At 39.8% G+C, this 27,812-nt stretch overlaps 1 protein-coding gene across 1 annotated transcript; it reads right to left on the reverse strand.

The window, feature by feature from the left end:
• Window positions 1-26,725, reverse strand: gpc6b (glypican 6b). Its single transcript, XM_053627797.1, has 9 exons — window positions 26,643-26,725; window positions 15,559-15,717; window positions 13,697-14,088; window positions 12,032-12,197; window positions 7,945-8,075; window positions 7,483-7,602; window positions 2,027-2,160; window positions 1,839-1,942; window positions 1-1,721 (listed from the first exon to the last, which is right to left on the reverse strand). The coding sequence occupies exons 1-9, from the start codon at window positions 26,683-26,685 to the stop codon at window positions 1,534-1,536; spliced, it is 1,437 nt and encodes a 478-aa protein (XP_053483772.1). The 5' UTR covers window positions 26,686-26,725; the 3' UTR covers window positions 1-1,533.
• Window positions 26,726-27,812: the final 1,087 nt, after the last annotated feature.

Here is a 27,812-nt window from a genome sequence, read left to right on the forward strand (position 1 = left end):
CACCGGCCACTTTAATAGGAACACCTGCTCGTTCATGTGGCAGCAGTGCACTCAAATAAGCACTCTTTACAACTGTGGTGAGCAGAAAAGCATCTCAGGAGAGAGGTGAAGAGGAAAAACGTCACCTTGTTGTCTGATTGGATAACTGCATGAATGAACAGCCGTACAGGTGTTCCTATTAAAGTGGCCAAGGAGTTTATAGATTTATGGACAAGTGAATAAAAGTTAGAATTAGTTTTTGCAGTGTGTGTCTAGGATTTCGGGTGAAAGGCGGATTTTAAACATCACATTTCTCCACACAACCACAGCAAAGTGCTTCATGTACATTCTACATGTATTTTATATTGCATTCTTTAAAGGACTTTTATATTTCTGCTCAAAACATGGTTTGGTTAAATAATCATCTGACCAACGTTTAAAAAAACAAACAAAACAAAACGTACGACTGTGCATTGACGTGGTTTAATTCCTCAGACAGTCCATTACATTTAGTAATGTTACAACCTGGAACTGAAATATGAGAAATTGTATTTATTGTTAAACAAAAAAGCAGATTTGTTTTTTTGGGGTCATGACTCGAGTCTGTTGGTAGCAATTACAGCTGCAATTCTGCTCAGTGATATGTGTCTATGTGATATGGTTCTTGGTTTTGCACCACTACAGTGCAGCGTCACCAATAAGCTTGTCCTGTTTGAAGGTGAATCTCCGCCCCGTCTCAAGTGGCTTGAGATTGAGATTCTTCTAGGATTGCCCTGCATTTAGCTCCATCCATCTTGTGCTCTACCCTGACCCGTTTGCCAGTCCTTGCTGATGAAAAGTGACATGATGCTACCGCCACCATGCTTCAATTTAAAAATGTATATATTTATATATTCATTTTACATGCTATTTTGTGTAGATCTGTAACATATATAATCCCAATCCAAGTCAGTACCAAGTCAGTTCCAGGTTGTAACAGTCCAAAATGTGGAAGAGTTCAAGAGTGTGAATACTTATGTAAGGCACTCTATTTTATTTTTAAATTATTCTTATTCTTCCAGCAACGTGGAAATATCTGGTGAACAAAGCAAGGGTATCGAGTAGATTGTTTGTGTATTGTACAATTTTAAATACGCTTCACTCCACCCCAAAAAAAGGAGTAATGACCCTACAAGAAAACGAGTAAATATGGACTAACTGCTAACTGTGAAGTGAATGAAATTGAATGCCAATTTAGTTCATGTCGATTCTGGGAGGTGGGGCTTCAGGTACCTGGGTTCACCTTGTAACCACTAAAAGCCCAAATTCTACTCAACGCACATTTAAAACGGTCATAAAAGAAGAGACTGTTAACCAAAAGGACGTTAAAGACATAATCGAAAGCAGGAAATAACGTAGTGGTTATTAAATGAAAATAAAAAACAACGCCAAAGAAACCGTAATGTAAATAAACGAAGTGGAAACGAAGGGCGTGAACATCCGTTAAGTCGCTTTCACTTCCTGGAGTCCTCGACCCAACTCTCGCTAAAACAGAGACGGGTGTAAAAGCGCGTATTATCTCTGCTGGTTGAGATATGTGAGGATGGACAGAACCAAAAGAAGAAGAAGAGGAACGTTGCATGGGTGGAGGCATGAAGTGGAGGACCCTTCTGTATTTGGCTTTTCGATGATGAAAGGGGGAGGCGGAGAAAGGCACGACTCCATGCAGCCACTCCCACTTCCTGATCCACTCATCTCATCACCTAAGAGAGAGAGAGAGACAGAGAGAGAGAGAGAGAGAGAGAGAGCGAGAGAGAACATATAAGAGTTGTGGCTATTTGAGTAATATTCTCTGAAGAATTTGATGTGCAGTGTCTCACTGGAGTCGTCGTCGAGTGACTGGTAGCCGGTATAAGCGCGCTTTAGAGCGCTGACCATCGCTGGAAAATCTATAAACTCTTCATCGTAGACTTCAGAGATGTTCCTGATACACAAACACAACGCAAGGCATGAAACATGTGAGCTGTTAAAAGACCTATACTGCTTTGTGTACGTGTTATTAGCGTACCAGTGCAGTTCCTCTCCGTCCAAGCAGTTTGTTTCGTCTTCTCTCGCCGCTACATTTTCATCCTGACACACAAACTCAGGCAGTGACGACCAGAATGACTTGAACAGCGACAGCTTCCCCTTAACGTCTGCTACCTGCAAAATACAAAATAAATACGTCAGTCAAATGAAATGTAACTCCTCTGTCTCGAGTGGTTTCAACAGCAAACTTTTTAATCATACGTAAACACACACAGAATGAAGAATGAAGAAGAGAGAATTTGGGCTGGTTTCTTCATAGCCCAGACTGTAGATTCACGCAGCCTGTCAGTCACACTGGATTATTTACTCCGTCATTATTTACCCCCAAAAATACTGTACACACATCACATCGTCCAATCACAGTACAACTTACACAAAACAACAAACTAAGTTTAATGTAACTGATACAAAACACGAAAACAACTGAAATCATCGAGCTGGCGATCTGAGGATTTAACCGAGGAGACGTGGATGAGATGCACTGAGAGCAGCACTGGAACACAGCCGTGGTATTTGAGGTTTGGTAATAATCTGCATAACAGTAATGTTTCTGTATACATTTGTGTCATGTGAAATAACTGTTCATGTCCAGAAAAAAACGCTTTATAAAAAAAAAGGCAGAATACACAGACCTCGTCGCCCTCGTCTTGTTTACGTTGGCATGGTTCGGCTCGCTAAGCAATAGTTTTTGTGGAATTTGCCGAAAACTATAATTACATAACAGCGTGGTTTTGCCCTGAATAAATAAGTAAAAGTGCTTTTAAAAAAACAAACTGGGTCACATAAAAAAATAGACTAAAATTTAAGGGTTCCAGCAATCTGATTTGTGCATTTTTTATGTTTGAATGAAAATGTAGGAAAGGACAAATTGCTAAATCTGAATAAAATGTATTCAAACTTTTAAAGCTTTAAAGATAAAATTCATTACAATTAATTGTATATTTTAAGTTTTGTTCTTTATTATTAAAGAATCGCCACCAAATTCAGTAAAGAATTTATCTGTCTGCCTGTCCTCATTTTGAGATAATCTCAGAGTTGGGATTAGGATTAGAGTTAAGTAATAACATTTCAGTAGATTAATTTAGGTTCAGGGTTTATACCTGGGATTAGGTTTAGCATCAGGGTCAGGATTAGGGTTACTATCAGGTTTATGATTATAGTTCTTTGGATTCTGCTTGGAGCCACTTTAGTTTAGGGGTTAAGAAAGTTAAAGTTTAAAATTCAAGACAAAATGTTTGAGTTGGGTTAAGATTACAATTAAAATAAATTTTTATAATAGCCATTTAATGGGTCAATTTGAAGTAAGCAAATCTGTGTTTAAGAGCTAGTGAGGTGTATAGTGAGGTGTATAGTGAGGTGTATAGTGAGGTGTATAGAGAGGTGTATAGAGAGGTGTATAGTGAGGTGTATAGTGAGGTGTATAGTGAGGTGTATAGTGAGGTGTATAGTGAGGTGTATAGTGAGGTGTATAGTGAGGTGTATAGAGAGGTGTATAGTGAGGTGTATAGAGAGGTGTATAGAGAGGTGTATAGTGAGGTGTATAGTGAGGTGTATAGAGAGGTGTATAGTGAGGTGTATAGTGAGGTGTATAGTGAGGTGTATAGTGAGGTGTATAGAGAGGTGTATAGAGAGGTGTATAGTGAGGTGTATAGTGAGGTGTATAGTGAGGTGTATAGTGAGGTGTATAGTGAGGTGTATAGTGAGGTGTATAGTGAGGTGTATAGTGAGGTGTATAGAGAGGTGTATAGTGAGGTGTATAGAGAGGTGTATAGAGAGGTGTATAGTGAGGTGTATAGTGAGGTGTATAGTGAGGTGTATAGTGAGGTGTATAGAGAGGTGTATAGTGAGGTGTATAGTGAGGTGTATAGTGAGGTGTATAGAGAGGTGTATAGTGAGGTGTATAGTGAGGTGTATAGTGAGGTGTATAGTGAGGTGTATAGTGAGGTGTATAGTGAGGTGTATAGTGAGGTGTATAGAGAGGTGTATAGTGAGGTGTATAGAGAGGTGTATAATGAGGTGTATAGTGAGGTGTATAGTGAGGTGTATAGTGAGGTGTATAGTGAGGTGTATAGTGAGGTGTATAGTGAGGTGTATAGTGAGGTGTATAATGAGGTGTATAGAGAGGTGTATAATGAGGTGTATAGTGAGGTGTATAGTGAGGTGTATAGTGAGGTGTATAATGAGGTGTATAGTGAGGTGTATAGTGAGGTGTATAGTGAGGTGTATAGTGAGGTGTATAGTGAGGTGTATAGTGAGGTGTATAGTGAAGTGTATAGTGAGGTGTATAGTGAGGTGTATAGTGAGGTGTATAGTGAGGTGTATAGTGAAGTGTATAATGAGGTGTATAGTGAGGTGTATAGTGAGGTGTATAGTGAGGTGTATACTGAGGTATGCGTTATGTCTAGTTTGTTAAACTGATACATACATCATCCATCGAGTGTTAGAACACCGAAACATCACACGGGGCTAAATATAATCCCGACTGCTGCTAAAAGACGAAATCAAATGTGCAGTGTGGGTAAGAACACTCTGTCTGTGGAAGTGGTTTACCGCAGTCAGCTCTCACACACACACACACTCACACACACACACACATTTTCCAACTGCAGGAAACTGAAGTAACTGAGCCTACGCTGGGGCACATGGATCATCCAAATTCCCCTCAAATGACTGGCATTTTTCATTAAACTCTTAAAGGTAATATAAGTGCTCTCTGTAGAATCCCTCTCAGCATGAATCATTTGATCAGAGCAGATCAGAGAAAGAGAGCAACAGAGAGAGAGAGAGTGAGAGACCGAGAGTGAGAGACAGACAGAGAGAGAGAGACATGGATTTGTCTCAGGTTGAAATAATGTGTCCCTGAAATAAGGCTCACGCTGTGAAAAACGTTCAACTTCTAACTACCGCCGTGTTCCCTTCACCTGGATTTTCCCTTCACCAGGATGTGAGTGTGAGAAACACGATGGACAACATTAGCTAAAAACGGTCCAGACATTATGCGAGTATTTATGCTGGGAAAGTTCCTCGTACTCAGAGTCAGCTTCTCATTCCGACTGTTAAAATCACCTGCGTGTGGGTCACACCTCTGAGGTTGCCAGATTGTCCTTGAGTAGAAGCGTGCAAGAGAGCATCAAGACCGTCCCCTTTAAACAACTTTAAACACAGATAAAAAAAATTCTGGGATAGAAAATGTGAACAAAACGGCTTCCACACTAATTATTCATTATTCATCCGTACATAGAATAGCACTTGATCCAGCACATCTTTTTATTTATAGTGTCGAACTATTTCAATTGCTTTTGTTTGATTTGTTCATTACAAACAGCTGAAAGTCTGTACATTTGGACGATAAACCTGATTTGCAATGGGGGTGAAAAATTTTGATTGCAACTGTATATATACAGTATATATATATATATATATATATAGAGAGAGAGAGAGAGAGAGAGAGAGAGAGAGAGAGAGAAAAAGAGAGAGAGAGAGAGAGAGTACTCTGAAAACTTAATACAATCATAATGTGTATGTTAGATTTTAGTTAGCTTTTCTTGAGTTGTTGAGATTATTTTGCTAGCTAGTGTTAGCTGTAAATTGTAAATAATTCTTTAAATTCTAACTCATGTTAATTAGTTACAGTGAGGGAAAAAAGTATTTGATCCCCTGCTGATTTTGTACGTTTGCCCACTGACAAAGAAATGATCAGTCTATAATTTTAATGGTAGATTTATTTGAACAGTGAGAGACAGAATAACAACAAAAAAATCCAGAAAAACGCATGTCAAAAATGTTATAAATTGATTTGCATTTTAATGAGGGAAATAAGTATTTGACCCCTCTGCAAAACATGACTTAGTACTTGGTGGCAAAACCCTTGTTGGCAATCACAGAGGTCAGACGTTCCTTGTAGTTGGCCACCAGGTTTGCACACATCTCAGGAGGGATTTTGTCCCACTCCTCTTTGCAGATCTTCTCCAAGTCATTAAAGTTTTGAGGCTGACGTTTGGCAACTCGAACCTTCAGCTCCCTCCACAGATTTTCTATGGGAATAAGGTCTGGAGACTGGCTAGGCCACTCCAGGACCTTAATGTGCTTCTTCTTGAGCCACTCCTTTGTTGCCTTTTGGGTCATTGTCATGCTGGAATACCCATCCACGACCCATTTTCAATGCCCTGGCTGAGGGAAGGAGGTTCTCACCCAAGATTTGACGGCACATGTCCCCGTCCATCGTCCCTTTGATGCGGTGAAGTTGTCCTGTCCCCTTAGCAGAAAAACACCCCCAAAGCATAATGTTTCCACCTCCATGTTTGACGGTGGGGATGGTGTTCTTAGGGTCATAGGCAGCATTCCTCCTCCTCCAAACACGGCGAGTTGAGTTGATGCCAAAGAGCTCCATTTTGGTCTCATCTGACCACAACACTTTCACCCAGTTGTCCTCTGAATCATTCAGATGTTCATTGGTAAACTTCAGACGGGCATGTATATGTGCTTTCTTGAGCAGGGGGACCTTGCGGGCACTGCAGGATTTCAGTCCTTCACGGCGTAGTGTGTTAGCAATTGTTTTCTTGGTGACTATGGTCCCAGCTGCCTTGAGATCATTGACAAGATCCTCCCGTGTAGTTCTGGGCTGATTCCTCACTGTTCTCATGATCGTTGCAACTCCACGAGGTGAGATCTTGCATGGAATCCCAGGCCGAGGGAGATTGACAGTTCTTTTGTGTTTCTTCCATTTGCGAATAATCGCACCAACTGTTGTCACCTTCTCACCAAGCTGCTTGGCAATGGTCTTGTAGCCCATTCCAGACTTGTGTAGGTCTACAATCTTGTCCCTGAGATCCTTGGAGAGCTCTTTGGTCTTGGCCATGGTGGAGAGTTTGGAATCTGATTGATTGATTGATTGCTTCTGTGGACAGGTGTCTTTTATACAGGTAACAAGCTGAGATTAGGAGCACTCCCTTTAAGAGTGTGCTCCTAATCTCAGCTCCTTACCTGTATAAAAGACACCTGGGAGCCAGAAATCTTTCTGATTGAGAGGGGTCAAATACTTTTTTCCCTCATTAAAATGCAAATCAATTTATAACATTTCTGACATGCGTTTTTCTGGATTTTCTTGTTGTTATTCTGTCTCTCACTGTTCAAATAAACCTACCATTAAAATTATAGACTGATCATTTCTTTGTCAGTGGGCAAACGTACAAAATCAGCAGGGGATCAAATACTTTTTTCCCTCACTGTAGGTAGCTAGCAGTTTTAGTCAAAACTTTGCTAGCTGCCATTAGCTGTAACTTGTAAGTAGCATATTAATTTTTTTTAGCTTAATGCTAATTAGCTAGGTAGCTAGCTGTGTTAATCATCTAGTCTGTGCAACTTTGCTAGCGGCCTTCGTTGTACATCAGTTCATTTTAAAATTGCAATGAGAATATTAATGAAGCGAATGTTTACCAGTTTTTGGAGGTTTGTGCCAGCAGGCTCAGTCGTAAATCCGGCATCAAATGTGTCTGCGACGTCGCGGGAAACTCTGCTTTTTTCCAAAAGCTTTGGCTGACCACAACCACGAAAAACCTGCAATTACACAGAATAAATAGGAAATTGAAGAAAAAACAGGACGTTGCGTTCCTGAGTTTTACCCAATTTTACCCAAACTACGCTCTCTGTAACATGGAGTTTGTGTGTGTTTAGCATTTCTTTGTCATTCATCAGCCTTTAGCTGAGCGTGCTTATACTGTATATGTAGAGCTCTAATCTCACATGCTAATCGCTAAGCCCTTAGCAAAGTTAGGTATTTCAATTATAATGCCATGTCCGAGTTTACCGTTCCAAGGATTTCAATAACTAGTTTTTTTTTAAAGCGTGAAATCACAAACATGCAGTTGGGTTATAACAGGTATAACATATGCGACATACTTCGTATGACAGCTCCATGGTTTTCTCTTGCATAGTCATGATGGCGTCTGAAATTTTGACGTCGATCGGCTCCATGACAGACTCGATGTTGAACGGCCCTTCGAGTCTCTCGATCAGCAGCAACATCGCGTCTGTAAAGAAAAAGAGATTTAGTTTACTGTTTAAAGATACGGGCAAATGATCTCTGTGCTAGATTTGCAAATTATTTGCTAGGTATTTTCAATTAAGTTTTATTTTCAGCAAAACCAAAAGTAAAGAGAAATGGTTGTTGTGAACATCTGCGTACATCAAATCTATCTAATGTTAGCAGTGCTAGTCTTGCTAATTACATTTAAGAATTTTTTTTTTAGAGAAATTGTGATCATAAACAGATATTTTTCCTTCCTCACTGCATCCCTCTTCTTGATTTGATTAGTTTGTGCATTGTTTTCCACCTCTTTTGACTCCATTGACAGTGATTGGACTGTTTATTCTCTGAAGCCAAATAGCCCAGAAAACTTGAGTGGCAACCGTGGTACTGGCGCTAACTGCTAATAATCATGGAGGCCGCCGGTGGAGATGTGGAGGATGGCTGTCCTACACAGCTGGGCAGGGCCTCTGAGCTTCTGACCTCTTGTTTGGTGTAGAACTCCTGGTGCAGGAGTTAGGTTGTCAACTCCACCCATATATCTGTTGAATGCTACAACCAGAGCAGGTAATGGAACATTTTCCATTTTTTGTTCCAGTTCTCATCTCAGGTTTTGACTGTCCTTCGGATATCCCCTGAGAAGGCCTGGTAAAAACTCCAGCTTACTGGAGGCATCTCCCATGTGTCCATCCACTTCACACACCTCTCTGATCCCGGTCCTGAACATTCTGCCTGGCTTTGAAGCTGCATTTCTGCTTGTCTCTAGATGTCCCACAGGCTCCAACATGTAATGGTGCCAAGTCTGTGAAGAGTCTGGGACTTGTATAAAAGTTGTCCTCGTAGATTTTGTATCGAGTTCCCAAGTAAGCCAGATTTCTGAGATGTCCATTCCTACTGGCTTCCCTTGTGTTCCAACATAGATAAAGGAAGTATTTGTGAAGCCATTAGAGGAGTCAGCTAACAAAAAAACTTCTATGCCAATTTTGTAGGCTTGTCCTTCACAAACAGAAAAGGGTCAGGCCAGTTTTAGCTTTTGTTGCCACCATTCTCTCATCTACAGCAAGCATTCTTCTTGGATGGTGATGTGCCTGGCAGGTAGCACACATCTCATCAAGAAGCAGAACAACTTACCCTGGTCTAGTCTCCTTCCTCCAGGAAAAAGTTCTGACCTTGTTATAATCAATGCTGGGGATGGGACAGAGTGGATACGGTTTTCCCTCCAGTAATCCTGGATGTATTTTAAAGCAGTGGTCACCTTCCTGCAATGAATGGGCACAATTATGGTTAAGTCTTCAGGAAGGTAGATCTCCAGGAACAGGGTTGGTGACCACTGTTTAAGAGGAACCATTGGCATGAAGCTGACTGGGACCAGTGAATTTGTAGAACTCTTCCAGAGTGACACCAGACCATATATAGATTTTGTCCCTTGGTCAGGTTTCTAGCTGCCTGATTGTTGGTCTTTGTGCAAAGTGTCAGCACAGAAGCCTTTGAACTGTACAGCAGAAAGAGGTCCAGTGGGGGTATAGTGCTGGGATTCATCAACCTCGACTCCTGAAACATCTAGCAGACTCGAGAGCTTGGGTTATCATTTGATGGTTACTTTTTTCGCCCACCTAACGTATTTTGATAAAACAGACATTTTTCCACATCAGAAACTCAGCCAGGGCCAGGTTTTGTGACTTTTTTTCTGTCTGCCTGTCTCACTCTGTCTTTCTCTCTCACTTTTTTCTGTCTTCCCAAATCTTTGTTTCTCTTGCTCTCTATTGTTGTGTAACACTTTGTGACAAACGATTAAAAAAAACAGATCACTGAAGAGTTATAACCAGGACAAAAGTTTTTATTAGCAAGAGAACCCATTCACCCCACAATAAATTTCACCCCCTTTATTTCCAGAATGATCTTACGCAGAGTCGAGGTGAACAAGGGCGAATCTTGGTGGTTTTTGTCCCATACACCAGAGCACTTTCCTTGCCCTTGTTCCCTGGTTCCCAATTTATTTCTGTAACATTAAATCCGTCCAAACTGCCCGTAAAGCCACAGAAATGTTTGAGGAAATCCTTCTCTTCCTGGAAACGTGCATTTTGCGCATATTTTGGGATTACGTTAACGCCACGAAACCAGCCGGTGCGTCATGTAGACAGGCTGGTCCTGTACACTAAAATATCAACAATCGAGGTTAAGACTGCACCAGATATTCTTACTAATAAAACATATTTGATAATGCCGTTTCCTATAAGGAATCATGGATTTTAAATTATATTTAGAATTGATTCTAATAAGAAAAACTACTGACCAGCCTGATTGGCTGGTCAGTAGTTTGCTTATATACGCCTAGCTCATTGGCTAATTAGGGATATACTGCACATATGAGACTAGCGCTCACTCAGCTGACAGAGGACACAGCGAGTGTGTGTATAAAGAGTAAAAAAGCCAGTACTGTATGTCCTAAGCTGGACATAGAATACATGGATATATAAGTGGATTTTATATAGACATTGTCTTTTGTCTGACATTAGCTCAAGCTGCATTGATAGATTTAAGTTAACCGAACTCTATTTATGATGACAGAAAGGATGGTCTGAGATTGGTGGGTGGGGAAGAGGGCGGGGCTTCCAGGCTCTGTCAGTTAATATCGGACAGATCAGAACAAAGAAACACCTTCGTAAAGGACATGGCTCCATAAAGAAATTTGTTACATCACTGTACGATGCTATGCAAAGGATGTAGCTACATAAACCAGATAAAAAAGATACAGACACTGGAGTATATAGATTCCTGTGTATGGGATGATGGTCATAGTCGTTATCCTTTTCTAAGACTGTAGCACATCATCCACAAGGTGTGGGCCAAGGTGTTGCCTAGGAGTTGGTTATCATCTGATTACTGATTCGTCAACCCCTGTAAAGGATGTGACTACATTAAAAAACAAAAGTTTTTACTCAACAATTTGAGACTTTATGTCGTGGAAAGTTATCATGCTGGAAGTGCCATTAGCAATGATACTCAGATATGCTGTGGCATTTAAACAATGATTTATTATTATTATTATTATTATTATTATTATTATCATTATTATTAAAAGGAGACCAAAGTGTGCCAAGAAAACCATCCCCACACCATTACACCACCAGACTGAACTGCCCACTCAGATTCCTGTTCATGACTGACCGAAGTGGAACCCCATGTGGTCTTCTGCTCGTGTAGCCCATCCACCTCAAGTTTTGATGTGAGATGCTTTTCTGCTCGCCATGGTTATAAAGAGTGGTTATTGGAGTTACTTGAGCCTTCCTGTCATCTCAAAACAGTCTGACTGTTCACCTATGATCTCGATCTATATCTCTCTCTCTCTCTCTCTCTCGCTCGCTCTCTCTCTCTCGCTCTCTCTCTCTCTCGCTCTCTCTCTCTCACTCGCTCTTTGCTTTGCGTTGTGCATGAAAATCCCAGGAGATCAGCAGTTTCTGAAATACTCAAACCAACCTGGCTGACACCGGCAGCCCCACATTCTGAGCATGAACTGAAGACCTGTAGACTTCTAGATTGTATCTGCATTAGTGTATGCATTGTGTTGCTGCCACATGATTGGCTGATCTTGCATGGAATGTATGTGTGTGTGTGTGTGTGTGTGTGTGTGTGTGTGTGGTTGAGAGCAGCACAGCTGTAAGCCATTATCCTCGGCCTACAACTGCTCCTCTGTCCACTTATTCACGTTTATTTAACCTCCAAAATAAAATAAAACCAAACCGCCGAGGTCACATAAACACTCATTATAAATCCATTTAGGCCCCATTCAGCCTGTGGCCTACATAGTGAGTAGGGTGTGTGGTTTGGGACGACATCCTCGGTGTACATTTGGACTGATGTTTTCATTCAGCTAGCAGTTAGGAAGCTAGTCAGGTTAGCTGTGTCGGAGACATGATGACGTACGGTGATCCCAGGTAAACATGGAGACACTTTTCTTACCGACGTATCGCGTCCAGTCGCCATCCATTCCGAGCTGCCTCCTTAAACAGAGCTGAAGGACTTGAAGGCAGTAATGTTTACACGGCTTAGTCGCCGTCACGCCCTGGCAGTACGGGCAGTAAAGCATTTCGGTGACGTTGCTAACACACTCCGCACTCATGTTAACCTGAGAGACAGGAAATGATGCAAAATGACACAGAAGTCACTGATTAATTGATTTAAACAGTACTAACACTTTGTGCTCATGATCACCTACAGACTATTTATAGTAGTTACAGTAGTGACTCCAGGTTTTTTTCACAAATCGCTTGTCTAATGTCTCTCTCTTATAGAGACTACAGACTTATTTAGTAGACTTCAATCCTTGTAATTATTGTGAAACACTGATGATGCATTCTACACGGGATAAAAAACAAGATCCTTGAACATTCACAGCATTATTTATCAACGTTTATGAGCGTGTAAGATTGTACTAAACTATCGACTGTCAGGTAGTTTCTTTTCTAATTTGTTGAGTTGTGTATTTTCTGTTGAATTTATGTCACAAAGCAGTGAATCATCACAATTGTTTTGACCGGAGCATGACTTAACCTAATACTTAGCATCAACCAAAATGAAATAACACGCCATGCTGAGAAGCATTATTATTCGTACTGCAGCAAACACCAGAACAGACTGTATTTAATTCAATGCTATATGGATTACTGTGTGTTTTTTAATGTTAACGAGCTAGCTAGATATTTCCAACAATAAAATAAAATAAAATGACATTTGATTTTGTTCAATGTGACAAAGCTGCTTCAGTGTATTTAACAACATTCTTTGCTAGCTTGTATTGTAGCTAGCTACTTTATCAAAAGGATATTTTGGCTCTAGATTAGCTATTTTAAATCATGAGTAGCTGGTAGCTTCCCCAACCCTGAACGTCTCCTCACAAAAACACTTCACCATATCAACAATCATACATTTGTCTTTCTTAAATATCTACACAGATTAGACAATGTAGATCGTCCACCATACAAGTCCCAGTGGATGAGCTGTTACTATATGGTGGTCCAAACTGGTTTATGCTGGTTAGTACTGGTCTTGTGCTCTTTTATATGGTTAAACAGGATGGCTATTTCCTGACTGACTGACTAGCAAAATCTGTCCGATTATTGCTTGCATTATGCTGATCATGCTGGGTTTTTTCAGCAGTGAAACATTAAATCATGTAAAATACACTGTACTTCCCACATAACATCATAAAGATGGAAAAATTTCGCACCAAATTATAAATGGCTTGTGTTTGTTTTCTGTCTCGTTCCTGTCATTGTTTTGTCCATGTCTTGTTGCAAAGTCTTGCCGTATTGTCCGACCTGAGGTCATATTTTTATCCCGTTTTCTGAGTTTCCTTGTCCCATATTCTTTCTTTTTTGGCGGGGGGGGGGGGGGGGTTCTTAAAAAAATTCTTAAGACTAGGGATTAGTATTTTAGATAAAATTGGTTATATTTTACACATTTGAAAAATATTTTATTCTAATCATTCACTGCACCCAACTTTTACAAGTCACAGTTTTTTTCTCCCCAAACAAAGCTAGCTACCAAACATTAGCTGGAATAAATGTTAGCTAAACAAAGAAGCTAAAATACTATTCTGGCCAACAGAGAGGAAAATTAGCTAACCTTCGATGCATTGGTAGCCACTCCCTGTCCAAATCCGAGTCCCTGGACGAAGGTTCGAGCGACGACAAATGCCCTCGACACTTGAGACGTGACTTTTTTAGGCACATCGCCGAAGGGCTTGAGGTCGTCCATGTGCTTGTTTACGCACTCCATGTAATCGTCATTGATGTCGTACTGTGAGTTCAGCAGCTGGAACATGCGCTCCATCAGACGGGTCCAGAACTCACTTATCATCTCGTCCAGGTTCACATTTCCACCAGTGTAATAGTGTTTCAGTTCAGAAAATAGTCGCTGGAAAACGTCGGCGTTTTGCGTGTACAGATCGCCGTAAGTACGAACAAACATCTCGTTCAGAGAGCGCTCGGTTTTCTCCAGGAGCTCCAGGAAGAAATCTATCCAGAGGACAAAAGGTAAGAAAGAAATTACACCTCATCTTGTTGGAATATGTATGATTACAACTAACATCTAATCTACATAATTTGAGGAAAATATTCAAAATTGTCAATTTGCCAAAATAATATTTAAGCTCAGACAGCATGTACAGTATCTGCTCTAGAAAACAAGTACATATTTAGAAAAAAATCTACTTTATCAATGTATATACCATTTAATAAATTCAATATGCGTCACCGCAATTTAGAACTAGAAAAAAATCAGTTATATTAATAAACCAATCAGTTATGATGGATATATTTCTTAATGTCAAATTAAACAGTGTTTTGTTTCCACATAACCAGTTTGGATTTCCATCATCGAACCGCCACTTCATGTGCACTTCAGCATCTGATAACGAGACCAAGGAACTCTGAGAGTTGATGGCGAGACAACGATGATTGGCAGAGATGTGGAACAATTAACATGGTTCACAGCTAACGCAGGTAGTTAGTGTTATTTTTGGTTGGGACTGAACTTGGGTGGCAGTGAGACTGACTTTGTTTTGATGTCCGTGTTTGGGTTTTCAAAAATAAGAAAAATGAAAAACATAAGAATGCTGTTATAAGAGTCAAGAGTACATGTGTCTGGTCCAAACTGCACTGCAATCGTCCCTCAGTTACTCAGATTTACAAACTTTTTTTATTCACATTTTTGTGTCAGTGTTCTGCGTGGGTTTTTCTTTCTTTCTGCATGGAAGCATCATCAGAAGTATGCATGCAGCTTAGAAGGAACAGTGCTGTGAGTTCAGTATAACATCAATTAAAGGCTGTGAGATCTGAAGAAAACTGTTCAATATAAATACGAATGCAAAATAAAATAATATACATATGTTCATATCACAGTCTCTATTCAAATGCTGTTAGCATTGCGAGTGCTAATTTGCCGTGATTATCTAATGTAAAAGTTTATTGCCATTATACAGTCATATTTTAAAGAAACTTTAGGTCTAAACACCTCAGATTATATATTCATTAAGAACAACAAGCACATGTGGACAAGACGTAGTATTCTACTCACTTTAAATACAAAATCCTGTCAGTAAATCTAACATGTTTTACAGGCTTTTTTTTAAATAAGTTTGCACATGTATAGAATTTACAGTTTGTTATAAATGCTATTAACTAGCCACTTACTTGTTCTTGTATGCAAACAGACAACTAGCATAAGGATTTAAGGGTTTTTATAGAAGTTGGCAACAAAGCAGATTTTAAATCTTACTACTGTAGCTACAATTTTTGTAATATTTATAACTTGTTACTATCTGCATTAGTTTGTGATTCCCTACAAGAGCTATCTGTTTTGAAAGCTTAGCTGCTAAAACAATTAAAGCAAGAAAAACAAGATCCTCACATGGGGCACACATTGTTATTATTATTATTATTATTATTATTATTACCTTGAGCTAAAGGTAATGAGAGAATTCGTACCATCAAACCTTTTATATCTGGACTCAAACGTGTTCCTCAAGTCTTCAGTCGCCTCATCGACAAACTTTTCAAACTCGTGCTTACTCCTCTCAATGAAATTCTCCTCCATTTCCGCGCTACAGCACGTCCAGTTCTGCACACACACTTGCAGGTAGTCACCTGGAGATCACAGAAAATATCACACAGATGATAAAACTGAAACAGCAGAATTCAGATTTAGTTGATATGCAAAATTAATATTGAAAATGACAACAACGTGCATATTCTAAGACTGTATATATTGGCACCCTCATAATGAATACACTGTAATGACTCCTCTGGAGAGAAAAACAGCATCGAGTCTCTTCCTGTAAGGTCTAAAACAGATAGGAGATATTGTACTTGTAGTCAGGTTTTGGTCCACTCCTCCATTTTAAGCTCTTTTAAACTTTGGTACACACGTGGCCCTCTTTAATTCAGACCACAGGCTTTCATTAGGGTTTAAATCAAGAGAGTGAGATGGTCATTTTGTGTTTCTTTAACCATTTTGGAACTATGATGAAAGCTCTGTGTTTGAATGTATTTTAACCTCCTGGTAGAGGCAACCTGCGATATCCTGGTACCCTACAAGAACCCCAAACCTCCAGCTACAAAACATTAATAATCCATCTCCAATGATTTTACAGTGAGTTTAGAGAATGTGAAAAAATGTGACTCAGACCATGACACATGATTCCAATTGTACATCCAATCAGCACAAAGAAACGTACGGTGGTATTAATTATTTCTCTACAAATCTCCAAATGGACTGGATGGGATTGGAGCTCCACTACTTATTTCTGGAAACAACATTATTGCAGTTGGAGGTTGCAGTTCACCATAAAGATAGCTCTGGTGCATACTGGGAAATATCTTTGGCATACCAGAAATATTTGTGTTGTTTACATTCTGTGGCATCGTCTGGACTCAAACTCACAATCTCCCAAAGATAGGGCAAAAAAAAATAATTAAAAAATCAAGTCTCTTTTAACCTGTAGTTTGGCTTGATGATGATAAGTGTGTGATAAGTATGTTAACTGAGGGGAAAACATGGCTGATGTTATAGACATTATCTTTTTTTTTTTTTTTTTTAAATCCTGATGGTATTCTTCATACCTGACCTAGTGAACTAGCATGAGGATGTGTTTTCAATAAAGACTGCAAAGTCGCTCTGGATAAATGGCATAAACGTAAACATAAATAAGATAAATGCCTGTTTTTTGCAAGATTAGATTAGATTAGATTCGAACTTTTAAAGATTTACACTGCCATGTAACTAACATTACTTCTAGCTAGTTAAATATGACCTTGTGCTCTCTCTCAGATTGTCAGGTAGTACTGGAGTCCACAGCACGGAACCATGGTTTTTCAAAAAATTAAATAAATAAATCAACCCAGCATGTTGGTCAACCTCACTGGGGTAACACAACCCATGCTGGGGTTCCAGCACTGGCTTTCCAAATTGTCCCAAATTGGGCTGTTTTTATCCCGGCTATATTTAAATTGTAGGAAATTCAGCTGAGTCATGATTATTTTGTTGTGTCAAGGTAGAAATATACTGTAGCTATAGTTGCTATAGCTATAAATATGACATGGAGCTATACACTGCGTACTAATCAATATCAACACAATGATCTCATCTAAATTATGTCCACTTAGCCAATACCGATCTTCCAAAAATCAGCAACGTGGTTTGTTGTTGGATGGAAACAGATGTCCATACGCTAAATTTAGTTGTTCTCAAGACAGTAATTTTCTAAGCATATCAAACTGACTCATGTTCAGTAACCGCTTTATCCTGGTCAGGGTCGCGGCGGATCTGGAGACGATCCCGGGAACACTGGGTATGAGGCAGGGATACACCCTGAGATGAGACGCCAGCCCATCACAGGGCACCGTGCACAAACACATTCACACCTAGAGGCAGTTTATCGTCGCTGATCCACCTAGTGGAATGTTCTCCATAGAGAGAACATGCACAGAAACTCCACACAGACAGTAATTTGAACTTTGGACCCTGAAGCTGAGAGACGGTAATGCGGCACCGCCACACTGTCCAGCATTTCAAACTGTTAAAAGCAGGCTGTTGAATTTAAACAGAAATTAAGTATCACAAGGGACTAAAATGTAAATAATAGACTGTTCTTGGTTCTGTGAAACGTTAAAATATCCAGGCTTTAATATGGTGCAATTATTATTATAAAAACGTGTAGTTGTTGTTTTTAATCGAGTTTCCCCCCTCTGTCTACATTTTTAAGTGGTGCTGGTTGGTGACTGAATCGGTTTTCAGAACCATCTTCAAGGAATTTCCTAAAACATCTCATCTTTGTGTGCATGAGCATTATGTTTCTTGCTTGGTAATAATTTGGGAAATCCAGCATATAATTTGTCATGGCAAAACCTTGAATGCATTAAGTAATTCAACAGATAACTTCACTGAAGGTCAAGGAGATCGTAAATTGTGAAGAGTTTTATTTTCGTCCACTTCCTTGGTTAGATGATGATACGTTTCAGTCGAAATTGCTTATTTTTTTTGCATGGCTGTTTAAAAAAAAAAAAATCTCACACGTGTTCATTCAGCAAATTTCTCTGAAACCATTTTGAGCCATCGCGGCCATTTTAACAGAACCATAGCCACCTCCAAGGAATAAAAATTCATGATCATGCTCTAATTCCATCAGTATTGGTTTTGTTAGCCCATGACATTAATAAACAAAGTAAACCATCTCCGATTTTGTCTCCTATCATGTCATGTGTCACTCCCCTTCCCACAAAGCTATCCTCATATACCAAATGAAGCATGAATCTGTTAGAGTGATTTTGACATCATTGAAATTTGATTTTCTTCCATTGATTCAATCCACATCAGCTAGCTAGCTTCATGCAGTAGGTTACACTGAAGGAAACTTTAAATGTACCAGATTAGCTCTTGTCTTAAAATTGTTTCATGTATTATTCACTTAGAAACATTTAAAACATTTCTTCAGTCCAACTGCACAAGGTTAGTTTTATAAGGGGAGGTGGAGAGGTGGAGTAATATAATATTGCCAGAGCATCTGTGAGATTTTAGTCACGTCGATATCCGCCATGTCACATCAGTCATTTTTTACGGACTACACGTGCATGCATCTGGAGCGATTACACCGTATTGTGCTGTGTGCTGTATGCTGTATGTATTACTCCAGGTAATACATATCCTGATAAATTTATCTTGTCTCCTGCTGAAACCAAACTGAACCTAAGTACTGAGTTTAAAGTGCAGAACAGTAAAATACTGGCAGTGTTTAGAAAGATGTACCAGAGGAGTGACATTTCCAGGGGGTTTAGGTAAGGTGTGTATTAAAATGAGGTGTACGTAGCACGCATGGAATTTTTGGTGTGACGAGCATGAATACATAATTTTTTCATCCCGAGATCGCTTGTTGATGAATCACTGCTTGACCGATTCACGTCGCTTATTATAGTTAAAACAGATGTCATTACTCGACAGGACATTACTCAACAGAGATAAATCTGGAAATCTTTATGGGACATCCTAATAGTACTTCTGTCAGCAATCTTCCAAAGTTCAGCATTGTTTGTCTGACTCGAAACAGCTTCTGATTTTTTTTACTACAACAATGTACCATCATCGACTATGGACCACAGATTAGTATCACTATGGATTGGTGATTCCAAGCTGTTCTTAGACCCTTAGGTGTGAATGAGTGTGCTAGCTTGTGGTGCCCCGTGATGGAGAGGCATCCCATTCCACTGCGACCCTGATCAGGATGAAATGATTACTGAAGATGGATGGATGAATGAACTGTTCCATTGACGACCCTTCAAGTGACATTATCCAGCTAAAACGAAACCATATTCTACTGAGCTGTTGCTAGCTGACATACTCCAATGACTTGCTGCAATGACTCCAAACTGGTTAATTTAATAGCAAACGAACCCAAGCCTGCAATCTTAGCAGTCTGGCACTGAGTATGTCATACCATCTTTATGTAAGCAACAAGGGTAACCATGGGGTCTATTTTAGCCACTGGAACAGTGTCTGATGGCAGGGCAGGGCAGGTCAGTTGTACCTTCTGCAAGTCAACAGGAGAAAAATAATTGGTGGAAAGGCTGGCAGGTTTTATCCAAAATGCCTGTGGTTCTTCAGCTTCAAGTGTCCTCGACAGAGGGGAGAGACTCCAGTGACTGTTTTTAGTACTCATGCTATTTTACTATTCATTCATACCAGACAGTGATGCAGTTTCTCAGGATAATCTGTATGGTTATTTTTTTGGAATGGGAGGAAGACAATAGGAGGGGGAGGTTTGCACTTCCCAGTCCAGGTATTGAGGGTCCAGGGTGACACCACAGATCTGCAGGGAAAACTGTTCACTACAGATTCTCTTGCAGTTAAAAAAATCATTTCTTCTTTTTTTTTTGTTTTGGCCTAAACTACAGGTTGTGGTAGATTTTGTTTTAAGATAAAGCCTGCAGAAAGGTAGATCTCAAGGAAGAAGGTTGGTGACCACTGGTCTAGAACAATCCAATGATTGATTCACCTCTGTTGCTGATAAGGTCCAGTGTACTTAATGTGATCCAAGCTATACTTTGTGGCATAGTTGTAAGCCAGAGTGAACAATGTAAAAAGCACTAGACTTACAATACTGCCTTGTGTGAATCGTTGGAATCGTTGATCATAAGTGACTGAGGTCTCCCGGTTAAGATCCACTTACAGAGTGAGGTGTTCAGTTTCTTTAACATTTTCCGATTATACCTGTGATGAACATTCACTGAGGTCAATGAACTGCATTCTTGAACATGCCCGTTTATCCTGGTTTTGTCAGGGCTAGATGAAAAGCAGTGGATATGGAATTGTGCCCTGTTGGGTATTAGAATTGCATGGGGTCCCGTGATGGTGGAGTTTATTCTTTATACATATACCAATGGAGACTTGGAAGCAGAGTGAGGATCCATTTGCAAGAGATTTAATAAAGATCACAGCAAACAAAGTGAAAAACAATCCTGATATTCCCTATGATAAGGCAGGCAGAGGTAAATCAGGTTTGACAAGAACAAAAATAAGGGTAATGCAAAAATAAGGCAAGGGTTGTAGGCACATATCAGGCAATCAGCAACGGAATGGCTTCCGAAACTTCCACAAACGCAAGGATTGGCGAGACTTCGCGATGAGACAAAGAAACAGCAGGGTATACATAAACAAACTAATCACGGTTAAACACAGAACAGGTGCACACAATGACGGAGACAGGACTAGAACATAAAACAAAGGCACATCACAAAATATAAACAAAAGATACATGACGCAAAAGCAGCACTCATTGCTCTGGAAACTCCAGAGGGGAATTCATGGCATTATGCCTCATGGCTTATCTCTAAAAGCATTTCATGATAAGAACTGGTGTCAGTGTTAATCCTGGTAGTCAGTGATATGATGATATGACCCTCATGCTGCAGGTCTGGCAGGGTGGCATCATCATCATCACCACAGACAGGTAGAGTTATGACCTCAATGCCATGCCATGTAGTTGTGTATCTCTGGAGTCTAGGCCGTGATGCTAGTTGGCTCTGCTGTCCTGAGAACTCCCATGTCACCTGATCTGTCTGCAATGTCACAGGATTCCAGCAGCACACATGCTTCGGCTATGAACCAAATTTATTATTTGTACATGAGTTGAGGGCCTTAAAGTCAGTAAGATCATCTAATACTGATGCTGATATAGATGAGATACAGTGAAGTTAATGGAGTCATGGCAGGTAACAGCCTCCCTAAATATATTCCAGTGATAAAGCAATCCTCAAGTGCTGAGAAGGCCCCTTCAGGCACGGTTCTCATCAGTTGCAGAACCGGTTTGGCAATTCATGCAGCGGTATGCTGGATACTGGAATTAGCTTAGCAAAGCTCTAATCACACAAACATGTGGGGGATTCGTACACTCTGTTGATGTTGGCGTACACAAGGTTCACCATGTTTACCACATGTATTTCAAACTCATTGTGAACTGAATTGTAATTTGCATGGCTATAATACTCAGTCAAAATAATAAGAAGCTTTTCGGATATGCAGTCTGAAGTTTCCTAATGGTTCCAAATTGTATTCATTACAAATCATGAAGGTCATATCTTTTCTCTTAACCGTTAAGAAGACTTTACGCTTTGCCCTGACGTTGCCCTGATGTAGCTGGCACTAGTCAGGGATATACAGAATGCCACGACATGATTTTAAAGACAGCAAAGCTTAAAGTCTTCTTAAAGGTTATGTTTCTTGTGGAGAAACTTTTGTATGAGAAGACGTTGTAGATGCAATTTATCCGAGGAAATGTGGCAGAAAAATCTGGCTTGCCTTACGGTTGATGACAGTACACGAATAATGCACTGGAATACTACACAGACATTTTACAGAGGACATTTAAAATTTATTCATATCACTGTATAAATGTAGTAATTCCAGTGTCTGATGGAATTTGATCAGGAAGTTTCAAATATCTGTTATCAGCAAGAACTTGTAGTTCAGGTCATGTTACGTGGGAACGCAGATATGGCTGGTGATCAAAACAACATGACAGAGACGTTTCTGTACGTCTGAACAACTTTTCTACAGTCTGTACTTGTATGGTGGATGCTCTACAAAATCTAAGCTGAATAATAAATAGATTAAAAACAAGCTTTTAGCAACAAAAATTGGTGTACAGTCCCCTCTGAAACGATCGGAACGGCAAGGTCAATTCATTTGTTTGTGCTGTTCACCAAAGACATTTGTGTTTGAGATCTGAAGATGGAGATGAGATGATGGTTTAGGATTTCAGCTTTTATTTCCTGGTATTTACATCTGGACATGTTAAACAACACAAAAACTTTTGTATCAGACCACAGAATTTTTAGGCGAGCAAAAGTATAGGAACAGATAAGTCTTGACGTAAATTAACGTAAAGAACACTTAATATTTGGTTGTATTTCCCTTGTGTGCAGTAACTGCATCAATCCTGCGACTCACTGAAACCAAACTGTTGATTTCTTCTTTTGTGTTGCTTTTCCAGGCCTTTACTGCAGCCTCTTTCAGTTGTTGTTTATCTAAAAAGTCTAAAACCTTCCACTTTTCCCCCCCTGATGAAGTCATTTGTTGAGTTGGCAGTGTGTTTTGAGTCATTATCTTGCGGCAAGATGAAGTTCCTCCTGATTCATTTGGATGCATTTCTATGTAAGAGAAATGTTCCTTTAAATTCATTCTGTTGCTACCATCATGAGTTCCATCATCAGTAAAGATCAGTGAGAATGTTCCAGAAGCAGCCATGCAAGCCCGAGCCATGACACTACCTCCACCATGTTCCACAGATGAGCTCGTATGTGTTGGATGATGAGCAGATCCTTTCTTTCTCCACACTTTCCATCACTTTGGTAGAGGTTCATCTTGGTTCCAGAACTTTTGTTCTATTCCACATGTACTACAGTGAGGGAAAAAAGTATTTGATCCCCTGCTGATTTTGTATGTTTGCCCACTGACAAAGAAATGATCAGTCTATAATTTTAATGGTAGATTTATTTGAACAGTGAGAGACAGAATAACAACAAGAAAATCCAGAAAAACGCATGTCAGAAATGTTATAAATTGATTTGCATTTTAATGAGGGAAAAAAGTATTTGACCCCTCTGCAAAACATGACTTAGTACTTGGTGTCAAAGCCCTTGTTGGCAATCACAGAGGTCAGACGTTTCTTGTAGTTGGCCACCAGGTTTGAACACATCTCAGGAGGGATTTTGTCCAACTCCTCTTTGCAGATCTTCTCCAAGTCATTAAGGTTTCGAGGCTGACGTTTGGCAACTCGAACCTTCAGCTCCCTCCACAGATTTTCTATGGGATTAAGGTCTGGAGACTGGCTAGGCCACTCCAGGACCTTAATGTGCTTCTTCTTGAGCCACTCCTTTGTTGCCTTGGCCATGTGTTTTGGGTCATTGTCATGCTGGAATACCCATCCACGACCCATTTTCAATGCCCTGGCTGAGGGAAGGAGGTTCTCACCCAAGATTTGACGGTACATGGCCCCGTCCATCGTCCCTTTGATGCGGTGAAGTTGTCCTGTCCCCTTAGCAGAAAAACACCCCCAAAGCATAATGTTTCCACCTCCATGTTTGACGGTGGGGATGGTGTTCTTGGGATCATAGGCAGCATTCCTCCTCCTCCAAACACGGCGAGTTGAGTTGATGCCAAAGAGCTCCATTTTGGTCTCATCTGACCACAACACTTTCACCCAGTTGTCCTCTGAATCATTCAGATGTTCATTGGCAAACTTCAGACGGGCATGTATATGTGCTTTCTTGAGCAGCGGACCTTGCGGGCGCTGCAGGATTTCAGTCCTTCACGGCGTAGTGTGTTACCAATTGTTTTCTTGGTGACTATGGTCCCAGCTGTCTTGAGATCATTGACAAGATCCTCCCATGTAGTTCTTTGCTGATTCCTCACTGTTCTCATGATCGTTGCAACTCCACGAGGTGAGATCTTGCATAGAGCCCCAGGCCGAGGGAGATTGACAGTTCTTTTGTGTTTCTTCCATTTGCGAATAATCGCACCAACTGTTGTCACCTTCTCACCAAGCTGCTTGGCAATGGTCTTGTAGCCCATTCCAGACTTGTGTAGGTCTACAATCTTGTCCCTGACATCCTTGGAGAGCTCTTTGGTCTTGGCCATGGTGAGTTTAGAATCTGATTGATTGATTGCTTCTGTGGACAGGTGTCTTTTATACAGGTAACAAGCTGAGATTAGGAGCACTCCCTTTAAGAGTGTGCTCCTAATCTCAGCTTGTTACCTGTATAAAAGACACCTGGGAGCCAGAAATCTTTCTGATTGAGAGGGGGTCAAATACTTATTTCCCTCATTAAAATGCAAATCAATTTATAACATTTTTGACATGCGTTTTTCTGGATTTTCTTGTTGTTATTCTGTCTCTCACTGTTCAAATAAACCTACCATTAAAATTATAGACTGATCATTTCTTTGTCAGTGGGCAAACGTACAAAATCAGCAGGGGATCAAATACTTTTTTCCCTCACTGTATATAGTAACTGGACAAATTGTTTGAAATGTGTGTCGTTTACTTAATTTATATCGTTTTTACAGTAAAATGGTGTGTTCAAACCAGTATGATAATTTAAATGTTTTAAGGTTCAGTACAGAAGTATTTATAGTACACACAGATTATACTTTGACCAAAGACCTTATTGTATAACTACAGTAACAGCTCCTGTGACTGCATTAATACACACAGCATCATTAACTTTACTGTAAAATTAACATTTAACCACTGTTCTATTTTTAATTTCTTCCATTATCTTGGAACAGCTTCATGTATTTCAGTGCAGCAACAACTTTAAACAACGTAATAATTTCCAGCCCAACTACATCTCAAAAACCACACAATAGACAAAAACTAGCCTTAAAATGTCAGCCATTGGAAAAGGGAGCCATGTTTTTTTTTTCTTTTTCCTCAGCCTTTGTGTGTGAAACAAGGTCACTGTGGTGTGCATGCATTTCTGATGTACGAATATTATCCACCCTGTGTCCCTTTCCCTCTCCTAGTCTTTACAAATGGTTCTGTGTATCATAAACACACCGTCTGTTTTTACACTTTACTGTTAATTCAGATTATTTAATGAACAAGATATTAGCGACTGCGCCGTGTTTATAAACTAGTCCAATCTGGAATGGAATCACAGAAAAGGTGCATAGACCAAGCGTGGGGCAGCGTGAATCCTTTCCCAGTGGGCCTCTATTAGCACTTGTTGAAATTTTTGACCAATAATGGTGCAATAATAACTCTATGGAGCTAAATCGGGCAGTGAGCAAATCATCAATTATATCTGAAAAATAGCAACATTTTTTAAATCGCTGGTCACTTAATAGAAGTCATTATCATTTCAACAGAATTTAAAATGCATGGAGTTGTGAATGAGGACTTTATGAAGACTTGTTTAACATCTGATATTTGTACATGATGGGACTGGGCCACACTTTCCCTAACAGATGAGCCGCCTCTCCTCACCGTGCCACCAAAACACAAAGCACTTACATCCCTGCTGAAAAAACACCAACAATAGAAACCCTCATAGAATATGTAATGGTTTTAATGGTTATAATAGGAATTGTATTTGTTGGAAACTGTAATGGTTCCATTGGACTTCAACTGGTAATTTGTTGCCTTTGATTGATGGCATGTTATGTCTAGTGTATACCATTAAGGAGCAATAATGGTAATGGTTTTAATGGTTAACAGCTGATGGTTTGTAATGGTATACACTACCAGTAAAAAGTTTGTGGACACTCCTCTGAAATGTTTCTCATGATGTTAAAAACATTTTGATCTGAAGGTGTATGATCTTGTATTCTTTTCTTTCATTAGAAAACTAATATTTTATTTACCAAAACATATATTTTTTAAAATGGACGACTCGGAGAGAAATATTCTGAAAAGCAGGAGGTAAGTGTGCAGCGTAGGTGTGAACTCCTTTAATACTGTTTAAAAAGCATCTCAGGGAAATTCCTCAAGAAATCGGGTGAAAAAACGCCAAGAATACATTTCTGGAAATTCTCGTCAAAAAGTGTGTCTACTTTGAAGATGCTAAAATATAAAATTATTTTCATTTATTTTGGATTTTTGATCACTACATAATTCCCATAGTTCGACTTGTGTTACTCCGGAGTTTTGATGACTATTATTGTTCTAAAATGTGTGTGTGGGGGGGGGGGGGGTGATTCTGTGATGGTTTCTAATAGTTTTTTTTCCCAACAGGGCTGAAGAAGCAAATGATGCAAATCATTTTCTACTTATTTAATTTACCCCCCCCCCCCCCCCAAAAAAAAACTAAAACCTCATTATGCAGTAAAAGTGCAGTGGACTAATTTTTTTTTCGTTCAGAATTACAAAATATCCTGATGATTAATTGAACAAGAGCAGATACTGATTATGATGTCTGATGGGAAAGCTGTTTAAACGGAACGGTGTTGGTGCCACGTGCACTCGGTTATTTCTTTAAGTGTGGTCGGATGCGCGCGCGTGCGTGCGTGTGTTTCTTACCTGCCGTTTCATTCTCGGGGCCGGTCCAGGAGCTGAAGCCCATCTCTCTGTACGCCTGACTCACCGCGCTACAGACGGCGCTCGCGCGGATTTCGGCGCACGCCAGCGCACAGAGCGCGCACAGAAAGAGAGCAGCAGCGGCGGCGCGCGCGAGCACCATCGCACATTCGGGTTATTAATAATAGCAACAACAATGATGAAAGAAATGAAGAAAACTATTATAATAATAATTATAATAACGAGGAAAAAGGGAATAAATATCATCCAGCTCCACTTCCGGGTTGAGCGACCACCACCATCATCAGCAGCATCATCATAATCATAGACGCGCGCGACGGCTCTCGAGCTGTGTGTGCGCTTTTTCGCGCGCGCAAGTCTGAGGAACAGAAGAAGCAGCAGCAGCAGCTCCGTGTGAGGGCGTAGACACGTCAGTGAGACAGGGAGAGAGTGAGACAGGATTAGGTGTCTCACTGCTCTGACGATTGTTCTGTGACAAATGAGTTGGCCTTCATCACTTTAAAGCAGACACTCAGAATGTTCTAGCAATCGGGAAAATATACAAAATACTCATTTTAAACACTGTACCATCGTATTTTACACCATGTTATATTATCACTCACTTCATTCACATTACCTGCACCATCCCAGCTGGGAACTTTCGTGGGAAATGCATAATCAGGGTTTTTTTTTTTTTTTTTTTTTTTTATCTTTCAGTGTAGAAATCATCCACATTAAATAAATAAAGTAGGTGAGAGTGGGGTAGGTTAACACTTAACATGTAAATTACTGTAAATTATTGAACATGTAAAGTACTGTAAATTACTGACTGAAATGTAAAGTACTGAGTGACAAATTATTGTAAATTACTAAGTGACGTAAATAACTAAATTACTGAGCGACATGTAAAGTACTGTAAATTACTGACTGAAATGTAAAGTACTGAGTGACAAATTATTGTAAATTACTAAGTGACATGTAAATAACTAAATTACTGAGCGACATGTAAAGTACTGTAAATTACTGACTGAAATGTAAAGTACTGAGTGACAAATTATTGTAAATTACTAAGTGACATGTAAATAACTAAATTACTGAGCGACATGTAAAGTACTGTAAATTACTGAGCATCATGTAAATCATTGTGCATTACTGAGCGACGTGTAAAGTACT

Source organism: Ictalurus furcatus, chromosome 6 (genome assembly GCF_023375685.1).
Source record: "Ictalurus furcatus strain D&B chromosome 6, Billie_1.0, whole genome shotgun sequence".
NCBI lineage: Eukaryota > Metazoa > Chordata > Actinopteri > Siluriformes > Ictaluridae > Ictalurus > Ictalurus furcatus.

Bases quoted from the DNA above. Each gene is read 5' to 3' on its own strand.
- gpc6b (XM_053627797.1), bottom strand. From the start codon at position 26,685: ATGGGCTTCAGCTCCTGGACCGGCCCCGAGAATGAAACGGCAG. The intron at 12,198-13,696 runs GTTAGCTAATTT...CCTGTCTCTCAG, and splicing joins TGGCTACCAATGCATCGAAG to GTTAACATGAGTGCGGAGTG. The intron at 1,943-2,026 runs GTACGCTAATAA...TTTGTGTATCAG, and splicing joins GACGGAGAGGAACTGCACTG to GAACATCTCTGAAGTCTACG.